General features: G+C 42.8%; 1 protein-coding gene across 1 annotated transcript in view; it reads right to left on the reverse strand.

Moving 5' to 3' along the window:
- The window catches only part of eda2r (ectodysplasin A2 receptor), a 62826-nt gene that overhangs the window by 39485 nt on the left and 11321 nt on the right, over nucleotides 1-12020 (reverse strand). The window contains exons 3-4 of the mRNA XM_051934506.1: nucleotides 6707-6885; nucleotides 2065-2153 (exon numbers count right to left, since the gene is read on the reverse strand). Of these exons, the coding sequence (XP_051790466.1) occupies nucleotides 2065-2153; nucleotides 6707-6885 (268 nt within the window). The remainder of the gene's footprint in view (nucleotides 1-2064; nucleotides 2154-6706; nucleotides 6886-12020) is intronic.

Genomic DNA, 12020 nt, shown 5'->3' on the forward strand with positions numbered 1-12020 from the left:
TGGGGTTTGAACCATTGGTATCTACCTGTCTGTGTCCAGGATGCTTTCCACATAGCAAAAGAGAGAGTTAAAACAAATCTGGGTGCCATTATAAGAAATGCTGCATATCCCCTCTCTGACATACTAACACTGAGGACTTTCAGACAACAAACCATTCAGCAGAAGTGTGTCAAGAAACGTGACTGGGGGTCCTTTATGCCAGCAGCAATACGCTTGTATAATGCTTCACTGTGACTGGGACCGCCAAGCCAAAAGTTTTCTTTTCTTTCTTTTAAAATATTTATTTATTTAAAGAGCTTCTGAAAAAGCCATATTTTCCCTGGGGTCTAATAAGGTCTATTAATCCACTTATCTATAAATCTTTTTTTTTGTATTTGTGTTCTTCATTTTTGCCTTTCATGCATAAGCAAAATGTTAGTATGTATCTAAGAAAAGATTTACACATACGGCCCTTAGACTCTAAGTAAATCACTCCAAATCATTAGCATTATTGTTTTGAAGCCATTCCTGTGTAGCTTTGGCCTTTTGATTCGGGCTGTGGTCTTCCTGGAAAAAAATGTTTTCTCAATGTGCAGGTCTCTAACAGATAGTATCCTTTTTTCCTCTAGGATTTCTCTGTAATGTGTTGCATTCATTTTACCCTTCACTCTCACAAAGTTTCTAGAGCCTGCTGCTGAGAAGCATCCCCACAGCATGATGCTGCTACCAACCATGCTTCACAAGATGGTACTTTAGTCTGATGGCCAAAAAGATCAGTTGTGGTGTCACCATAGAACCTTCAGAGTCTAAAAACTTGTCTTTTGGAAAACTTTCTGTAATCCATTTGTATAATCTGAAATCTCTTAACTACAGACAGTTGATCTCCATTTAACTAATGACGTGACTTCTAAAACCAACTGCCTGCACCAGTGATGATTTTGCTGAATACTTATGCAATCAATTAGTTTGTGTTTTATATTTGTAATTAGCTTAGACCAACTTGTAGAGATCTGTTTCTTCTTTGACATTAAACAGTCTTTCCTGTTGATTAATGTTAAAACAAACAAATTCAATAACTGTTGTATAACAATAAAATGAGAATACCTCTAAGGAGTGAATATGCTTCATAGACACCATATAAAATACTTTACTGAGTCACTCTCGTTCACTAGGTCACTCATGTGAAGGACATGCACAGTCACCCACTACATTTTACCATCAAGATAAGGACCAACAACCACTAAAATCCAAGCATTACACTGCACAGGGAGTTAAAAGTCAATCCCTCAGACCTTATTTTTTTTAAACTCAGTGACCCATTCTTAATAAACAACTCATGGAACTACAGAGTTGCCAGAATAAAGCATATGTTTGTTTACTTGTTCCCATGTTTAAACAAAATGGGGGGTAAAAGGACAAAGAGAGAACATGCCAACTCTTCACATTTGTCTGAGTCTAAACTTCATCGAAGCAGGAGCTCTGTCCACTGCCCCACAAGTGAAAAACACAAAGGGCTGGCATTCCAGTCAGATAGCCAGAACACAAAGTAGAAAGGAAAACACTGCAAGCATCCAGACAAGCAAAGAATTTAATTGAGAGATGCAAAAAGGTAATGAAAAGCAGAAGTGGCCCTCGGTGTGCATCTAGGAGAAAAAGCGGTAAGGAACTGGCAGCAGGTCCTCAGGGGGCCAAATTTGTTTTGAATGTTTTTGGCTGTTCCTACCTGCCCGTCTCTTCCAACCCCCCAATCCTCTACTGGGTCGAAATCTACTTTGTCTTGCTGCCTCATGCCTGCATCTGCACAATCCTCTCTGTCCAGGCTCATAGGCCTAGTAGGAGATGTACAATTCAATTGAATCTTTGACAAGTCCAACAGGGCCAGTGGGCACATAGACAATGACTTTCTGACCCCCAAGCTGTTTACCTTAATATGAATGGGGCCTGCCTGTCCAAATTAATTCTATCCTGGTTTAATTTTCACTCAGCAATGCAACACAATCTGGTGGCGCAGCGCCAGCAATTTACACACCACTGCCTGCTACTGGACACCTGCCTGGAAGCAAAGATTTAAAAGCAATTCCTTACACTGCGGCGTGCTGCTGGACAAGGTCATTGCCGTGCAAGGGATGCATTCCAAATCCTGCAGCCCCCCAATCCTGGTTTTGGTGTAAAAGCTGGCAAAACAAAAAAGGGAATGAACAGAAAGGCAAGCAGAACACATTAACTCTCTGCACACATTACATTTGCATTGTGACATTCTTCACCTGACCAGCAGCAGTAAGACTCATTGGTGGAATAAAATAATACAAGAAAGTTAGGGATCAGGACAGTCACCACTGCAAAACAGACTTGTGTTACCTTTAGCCAGCCCCCTTACATCGGGGCAAGGAGCCGAGGAAGATAAGAAAGACTGCTGTAAGAAGAAGAGTGTGTGAGAAACAACCTTTGTGAAATGAACTGCTTCAAGCCAGCAAACGGCACTGCCCATACAACTCATTCACATTTAATTTTTTTTTGTTCTTAATTTAGGAAGCCAGTTAATTTAAGTGATAAGATAAAAAAAAATTGCCAAGCTGAACTACTGCCTATGCTTCAGGCGTCTCACAATTAGTGTGAAGCAAGTTAACGAGGCGCCTGACACCAATAAACATGTTAGCTGTGATTGATTCTCACTTGCAGTTACTGTATACTGAAAATGCTCAGAGGCAGGGTACCGGATAGTAAGAGAGACTGTATGGATGGAAAGCCGAAGGTAAAACAGAAAGAATGGTACAAAAAAGAAGTGGAGTCCATGCTTACTACTGGTGTTCATTGTAACTAAGCTCCCAATTAAACTCCTGACCTAATGGAGGGCGCTTAAGCAGATGTTCAGGAAGGCTCCCTCTTCTGATGAATGGACGCAGATATTATTGCAATTTTCTGTGTGAAGTCTGCACATTTTTCCAGTGCCTGCGTGGATTTTTTCCCAGGTTCTCTGGTTTATCCCCCACATCCCAAAAACATCATTATTAGTTTAAATTGCAATTCTATGAACTGGCGAGAGTGATGTGGAATTAGCATTCTTTCTAGATTGGGTTCCTGCTTTGTGTCCAACGGCTCTGGCACCCAGTAACACGGAACAAGATTCAGCAAGTTTGATGATGTTGTTTCAATATTATTATTAAAGACCTTAATTACTTAATATAATTAATTAATTAGTATTAATTCTGCAACAGTGGCACAGTAAGTGGCACTGCTGTTTGACGAGGCTAGTCTCCTGATTTGGAATCCCACTCCAACAGAAGGAAACTCACAGTAGTTCTTTATTAGGTGGAACTCCTCAGAGGACTTTTAAGCTGATAAAAGAAATTAAGGAGTCTAATAGCTTGATGTGAGGAGTACCAATCAAAGGAGGTTACGGTTAAGCTTCATAACACACAAGTGAGGCTTTCACCTGTGTCTGCATTTTTAGATAGATAGATAGATAGATAGATAGATAGATAGATAGATAGATAGATAGATAGATAGATAGATAGATAGATAGATACTTTATTAATCCCAAGGGGAAATTCACATACTCCAGCAGCAGCATACTGATACAAAAAACAATATTAAATTAAAGAGTAATAACAATACAGGTATACAGACAGACAAAAACTTTGAATAATGTTAACATTTACCCCCCCGAGTGGAATTGAAAAGTCGCATAGTTTGGGGGAGGAACTATCTCCTTAGTCTGTCAGTGGAGCAGGACAGTGACAGCAGTCTGTCGCTGAAGCTGCTCCTCTGTCTGGAGATGATACTGTTTAATGGATGCAGTGGATTCTCCATAACTGATAGGAGCCTGCTGAGCGCCCGTTTCTCTGCCACGGATGTCAAACTGTCCAGCTCCATGCCTACAATAGAGCCTGCTTTCCTCACTAGTTTGTCCAGGCGTGAGGCGTCCTTCTTCTTTATGCTGCCTCCCCAGCACACCACCACGTAGAAGAGGGCACTCGCCATAACCATCTGATAGAACATCTGCAGCATCTTATTGCAGATGTTGAAGGACACCAGTCTTCTAAGGAAGTATAGCCGGCTCTGTCCTCTCTTGCACAGAGAATCAGTATTGGCAGTCCAGTCCAATTTATCATCCAGCTGCACTCCCAGGTATTTATTGGTCTGCACCCTTTGCACACAGTCACCTCTGACAATCACGGGGTCCATGAGGGGTCTGGGTCTCCTAAAATCCACCTCCAGCTCCTTGGTTTTGCTGGTGTTCAGGTGTAGATAGTTTGAGTCACACCATCAAACGAAGTCCTTGATTAGGTCCCTATACTCCTCCTTCTGTCCCACTCCTGATGCAGCCCACGATAGCAGTGTCATCAGCGAACTTTTGCACGTGGCAGGACTTCTGAGTTGTATTGGAAGTCCGATATATATAGGCTGAACAGGACCGGAGAAAGTACAGTCCCCTGCGGCGCTCCTGTGTTGCTGACCACAATGTCAGACCTGCAGTTCCCGAGATGCACATACTGAGGTCTGTCTTTAAGATAGTCCACGATCCATGCTGCCAGGTATGAATCTACTCCCATCTCTGCCAGCTTGTCCCTGAGGAGCAGAGGTTGGGCGGTGTTGAAGGCGCTAGAGAAGTCCAGAAACATAATTCTTACAGCACTACTGCCTTTGCCCAAGTGGGAGAGGGATCGGTGTAGCATGTAGATGATGGCATCCTCCGCTCCCGCCTTCTCCTGGTACTGCAGAGGGTCAAGGGCGTGGCGGACCTGTGGCCTCAGGTGGTGAAGCAGCAGCTGCTCCATGGTTTTCATCTCATGCGACGTCAGAGCGACAGGCCGGAAGTCATTCAACTCACTAGGACGTGATACCTTTGGGACTGGGGTGATGCAAGATGTTTTCCAAAGCCTCGGGACTCTCCCCTGTTCCAGGCTCAGGTTGAAGATTCGCTGAAGAGGACTCCCCAGCTCCAACGCACAGGCCTTCAGCAGTCGTGGCGATACTCCATCTGGACCCACTGCTGTGCTGGCACAAAGTCTCCTCAGCTCTCTGCTTACCTGGGCTGCTGTAATTGTGGGTTGGGGTAAACTCTCTCCTATGCTGGTATCAGCAGAAGGATGGGTGGAGGGTGCAGTACTCCGAGGTGAGAGTGGGTTAGGGTGGTCAAACCTGTTAAAAAAGTTGTTCATTTGGTTTGCTCTCTCCACATCTCTCTCGATAGTGGCACCCCACTTGGAGCTGCAGCCAGTGATGATCTTCATCCCATCCCACACTTCCTTCATGCTGTTATTCTGCAACTTCTGCTCCAGCTTTCTCCTGTACTGCTCCTTTGCTGCCCTGAGCTGGACTCAGAGTTCCTTCTGCACGCACTTAAGCTCATGCTGATCACCGCCTTTAAAAGTCCTTTTCTTCTGGTTCAAAAGGCCCTTGATGTCACTTGGAATCCATGGCTTGTTTGTTAGCATAGCAGCTTACTGTTCTTACTGGAACTACAATGTCCATACAGAAGTTGATGTAGTCAGTAGTGCAGTCAACAACATCCATATTGGTCTCCATATTTCAAAGAAGACATAGCAGCACTAGAGAAACTCAAGAGAAAAGCAACTAAGCTGATTCCAGAACTGCAAGGAAATATTGCAGGAGCTGAGATAGGCAATGTAGAACCTGCTGTAGAGAATCCATTATAATAATTATATAATATAAAGAAATATTTACCTATGTTGATGTCTTTATTGTAAGTGTCTTGTGTGAACAAGGTCAATGACAGCCAAAGGACACTGTTGCCTGATCATCAAAGCCTTGGACGATACTCCATGTTGCCTATTCAGTCAATTTTTAATATTTGACCTTTCCCAGCACTTTTATCTGAGTTGTGCCATTCTGTAGGAAGCACTGGGTTGTAGTACTATGCAGCACATTTCACATTCACCAGGAAGAGGAAGTAGTGTCTCATTGAGCACTCTGAAGAGAGGAGATGTAACAAGATGGCATTTCTCTGAAGCAATTTTGAAGCTATGCATCAAGTACCATGAGAAAGAAAGTAAGGTGCCAGCAGGAGGCAGCCAACTGCCTTATGCTAATTGGACAAATAAAAAACCATAAGACTCACCACATGGCACAGGAAGGGACCCCAGGGAGTCAACTGCTTGAGGTATAGAAGCAGTGTTGCACTGTGCATGTAAAGGGCATTGGCGCATCACAGAAATGGCATTATACAGAGTAAATCTTGATTAAATAAAGAGCAAGGCAAGACTTTAAACATATGCACTTTCACACATATGGAGGGCAGAGAGCTAGAAGAAGACAACATGGTGAGCTCTGACACTGTATGTTAAAGCCCTAAATGTGACTTGGAGCTTCCTACCTCTACTTTCCGTGCTTCCATTATTCAATTCATGACTACACAATATTTTAAATGAAGTAAAATTACTGATTCCTTCTGTCTATCAACTTTCATCATGCCAGCTAAAGGTTAGCCCCATAGATTAAGTGGCTGCAGTGCAGCATATGTCCCATCGTTTCCCCTCTGAGAGTAATGTGGCATTGTACAAATAAGAGAGGCAACCCAAACCTAAATATGTTCATGATGCTCTTTGACTAGGCTGCTATAACTTCTTTTTCCATGTCCCAACTTACTCTTTCATGTCCAGGTAAACTCTTACATCACTAGAATGGATTCCAATTAACAATGAAGTCAAAGAAAGGCACATCAAGTAAAATGGGTTGCCTTTCCACCCCATAACTTAGCACTTACCCTGGCAGGCAATCTCCACAAAGAGCATTGCTTGTGGCACTGCAGTTGCTCCTCTGAACTCGGTTGATAAGCACACAGGACAGGCAAGGTTTACAGCCATGATATCCTGAGCCTTCCTTGTAGCGCCTTGGCTGGCAGCTCACACATGTAGCATCACCCCCCATGCCATATCCACACTCCTGTAGGAAAAAAAGAGCAGACAGAGTAGTGATGGGCATAGAAGACAAAGGCAGAGAGAGATGAAGAGCACCAAGGAGGTATCATTTCAATGTCTTTATAGATCATTTTTACTTTATATAGTGCTACTCTTACATTGTGCTTACAATATTACAATTCTGATGACATTGCAGAATCCACACAGCTGGCAGAGTGCCCCACCTCTGAGGGAGGGCACGGCTAGAATCTGCAGCACCCCCTGCTGATTCTCTCCAACCCCTCTCGTATCTTCTCCGTGCTTTTTTTCACACCTGCCTTCATTATATGGTGGGGTTTAAGATGAGGCGGGAAGAAAAAAAAAACTGGCAGCGCCCCCTCGAAGCAGGGCTACACTTAATCGTTCCAGTTTACTGAAGATTGGCATGTTGCGAGTTTCCTTTCTGTGCAAACCTGCACTTAGTAACCACATTGTGAATTAGAGTAAAAAAGGAAACGAACAATGGATATAATTTCTAATGACAAAATTTGCCTATAGTTGTTGTGCAATGATTTTAATTACAGCTTAGACAAGGTGGAAATGCCTTCATTTCACCCGCCCACATACAGGAACCGCAATACTTGGTATGCAGCAGACAATAATGCCATCAATTACTGCTACCGTGCAGGTACTGAGCAACGCCCTCCCGCACCTAGGTGTCAGGACATTGCAGAGAGACGCCCAAAAACACTCACGCACACGTCACTCATTCACTCTCATACCAGCTGTGCTGCCATGCCCAGAGTGACGGGAGCATTCCCTGTGCCCCACCAGACAGCAGGAGCAGCAGAAGCCTTCATTCAGTGCTTTCAGTTTCAGTTTAGGAGAGACGGAGGGAACAACCGTTTTATGCTCCAGGGGTGGTAAATCACTTTCTGATGCCTCTCTGTTTGCAGTCAGGAGGCTGGCAGGCACTTTCCCTGGCACTCAGTAAACGTGTCCACAAAACTCTTACCAAGAGCCAGTTATGTGCAAATGCAGTTCAAGACTGGAAACAGTTTAGACATAGTGCCCTATGTTTGTTTGTTTTTCTTAGATAAAAAGGTTCACATTGAGTGAAAATGAAGAATTTTACTAAATGAATATATTGCTATGTGTTCAGTAGCTGATCATTTTGCGAGGATGTCTCTTTGTCATTGTCCCTCATTCACTGGAAGACCTGCTGACATACACAAGCATTTGCACAAAGCATAGCTATACACTTATAGGGGAATATGACTGCTTGGCTGGGAAAAAATTAAAAGGAACACAGGAAGGTTGCATGACAATCCATAAGTCATCAACCTGGTTGAAGATGGATGGCCTGACTTTGGAGACCTCCCTACCTACTGCTATGCTCATCAGTTTATCATTGTAAATGGCTGAACTCAGAAGATCGGTTCCACCTAAAGACCAGAGAGGCAACATACTGCTCTTTGACTAAATTGTGCCTCTAATTCTGCCAAACTCCATCAACCTGAATAATAAACAGGGGATGACATACCTGAGACTCACTCCAACCGTTTCTGCACGTCTCATTTTTGCTTACTTTACAATATAATGTCAATTTAATGTCATTGTCAGTTTAATTATACAGCACGTTTAAAACAACATCAGTAATGCTGTAGCCAAAGTGTTTTACATTAAAACATACAGTAAGCATAAATCAAATAAAATAAAACACAATACAACCAGCATGTAAATTGAAACAAGTGACTAAGAGGAGGAAGCCACTGAAGGTCACAGAAAGCTAGAGAATAGAAATGGGTCTTCAATCTAGTTTTAAACAGATCAATTGAAGGAGACTCCTTCATGCAATTAAGTAAAGAATTCCACAGACGAGGTGCAGCAGCTGTAAAAGCCTTGTCCCCCATAGTTTTACACTTAGTATAAGGAACAACAAGTGGCAACAGACCAGTACATCTAGGCTCTCTGGATGGTTGGTGTAAAACACACAATTTGGATAAATAGGCAGGAGCATACCCTTGCATTGATTTAAAAACACAGTGGCAAAATTTTAAAATCAATTCTGAAACTACCAGGCAGCCAGTGTAAAGAGGCTAAAATGGGAGATGCACAATCAAACTTTCTTGCCCCAAACAAAAAAAGAGCAGCATTCTGAACCAACTGCAACTTGTGTATCAGGAATTTGTTATTCCCGTAATACAGAGAGTTACAGTAATCAAACCAAGAAAAGATAAATGCATAAGTACCTTTTTCAAGATCCCTATGAGATAAAAAAGGCTTAACCTTGGCTAAAAGAAGAAGCTGGAAAAAGCAACTCCTGACCACAGAATTAATCTATTTCTCAAAACAGAGGTTACTGTCAAAAATAACCCCAAAATCATGAACTTATGGTTTGGAAAAATCCACGAGAGACCCAAGAAGTTCAAAACCAATAAGAGCTTTGGCTGCAGGGCCAGCTCTCAGCACTTCTGTTTTATTTTGATTAAGATCTACAAAATTGTCAGCCATCCATCTTAGTTCTTGCACATTCAGAGAAAATCTGCATAAACATATACATAGACATATACAGAGTACATGTGTTGTGGAGACTGGCTCGGACACAGACAGGCAGACACACTCATGTCACCCAACACACGTTTATTTACACTATTATTTACAATTTTCAAGTGCCACAAACCCCAATCTTCCCCAAAGTCCAGGCCAACCACTCTGCCTCTTCGGACCGCCTCCTTCTCTCTTTCTATCACCTTGTCCTACTTCCACCCGACTCCAGCCTCGAATGAAGGGAGGCGGCCCCTTTTATCTGTACCCGGATGTGTTCCAGGTGTGCACCGGCAATTCCGCGGACACTCCCCAGTGTGGCGGAAATGCCGGCTGTCCTCCCAGAAGCACTCTGGGTGTTCCCTCTATTCTTCCCCCCAGCACTTCTTGGTGTGGCAGAAGTACTGGGGTCCGGGGTCCAGGGTCCTTCAGGCAGGGGGACGCCCACTGGCGGTGACCACAGGCCCCTACAGGGTTGGGCTTCCAAACCCTGTACCCGTGGCCCCCAATACAACCAGGGCGGACGCCCCCTCGCAGTCTGGAGGAGGAATGAGTCATCCTCCTGTCTTCCTGTGCATCCCGGCTGGGCATGAGCCCCGTCACAGTGTATAAATGGAAAAAAAAATCAACTATACCCATATACTAACATATACACTGTGGCAGACGGCCAGGGTCCTTACTTGGCCAGGACGTCTTAATAATGGAAGGACTGGGGTAGAAAGTAGACAGAAGGCATTACCTCCCCTACTCGGTTGCAGCAGTGCCTCGGATTGCTACAGAGCTTCATGTGAGTTGGAATTTGGCACAGCCCTGTTGGTTCCTCATCAGAGGGTGCTGCAGGGACTATGGAGCCCTACTTGGTTGGGGTTCTGCCTCACCCAGAAGTGATTCCGAACCACCCTAATGTGCCCATGGAAGTACTCCTGGGCACTGGATAAAAGAAGCCCGCTGCCACTGCTCCAGGAGCCAAAGTTGGGAAGACGAAGACAATGCTGGCTGGGAGGAGTGGAAGTGGACAAGAGACAGAGAGAGAAAGGAAGAGAATGAGAAAAAGAAAGTCCTTTATTGTAACTGTTGTGCCTGTGTGCTGTGCTGCATTGGTGGGAAATAAATGTGGAAGCGTTTCCCACAGAAAAATGAAAATGTGGTGTTGCTGAACTTGTGGCTACATCTGTCTGTGTCGGGTTTGGAGAGCTGGAGTGCCCCCTTGCAGGCCACAACATACATAGATGTCACATGTGTCACAAACATGTACATGACTTAACAGCTCAACAAACTTGTGTTTAATCACATATACACAGAGAAACCAAAGCTTCTCAAATGGACACACACACTCTCATATACCCAGAAACATTGCTAACTACATTTTTACCACCTGTGTATACTATACAGACATATAGTATACAGTAAATACTTACATATATACACTTAACTAAAAGAGAGAAAACACATGTTTACAGGTAAACAGCTCCTCAAATGGACAATTACTCACACTGAAACATATACAGAAACACAGCAAATCATATGTGTATGACATAATCACAGGTAAATGGTTGACTGCATTCACACACACATAAAGAAAAACACCTGCTCACCCAGTTAAGCAGTTCCAAAACACACAGAGAAACATGTGCAGGCACACATAAAATCATATATGAACCATACATTGTATGTACACAGGTAGTCAGCTCAAAATACACATAAATACAAAATATATGCACACTCAAACATTTACAGGATAAGCAACATGTACACAAGTAAACAGTTTCTGAAAAATCAATTTACACACATTTATACATGAACACACATGTAAATATCATGTGTACCACATGTACTAAAAAGCTTCATATAAAAATATGAGCAAGCTAATTTGTGATTTTCATTAATTACAATAATGTTTTTCATTTTATTTTAATATACTCATGATGCCAGAAAGTGTTGCATTTTGGTTGGACATGCAAGTAAGAATTTTAATGTACACTGTACACATGACAATATGATTATTAGGTCTACAATTGCTGCTACTACTAGTTTTACAATAAATGTGAGACTAAAGGTGAAAAATAAAAAAAACATGTTATAATAGAAGCAAATAACAGAAAGGGCAAGGTAAAAAACAAAACCAAGTAATCAAAAAAAAAAACAACAAAGATGCTACCCCTTGGGCCTGACCATACAATGTCTTGTGCCATGGAGCGACAGTGCTAGTCAATGGGTCTACTCCCTCTGTGGTGCCCTTCCACAGATGGTGTCACTGAGATTTTCTTTGCAATAACCTGTGAGTGTGTCTTTGTGTGCCAACTTATTCCTTTTCCTGACAACCTCTTGCCAGGCAAGCATCACATCACTATGTTTATACAAGTAAACAGCTCTTCTAAAAAGATATAACTACACATATTCACAATATACACACATATCCACACAAACAAATCACATGTGTAATACATCCAGCATGTACCAGGTAAACAGGTTCAGAAACAGACACTGAAACCCATGCACACATATACAAGACCACATGTGTAGACAGCACAACAGCCATTTAAACAGACACTTTCACATGCTCATACATGTACAGCACTACTATGTAGACACATTCACAAATCACATATGTGCCTCGTGCACAGGTTCACATTT

The sequence above is a fragment of the Erpetoichthys calabaricus genome, chromosome 12 (assembly GCF_900747795.2).
Source record: "Erpetoichthys calabaricus chromosome 12, fErpCal1.3, whole genome shotgun sequence".
NCBI lineage: Eukaryota > Metazoa > Chordata > Cladistia > Polypteriformes > Polypteridae > Erpetoichthys > Erpetoichthys calabaricus.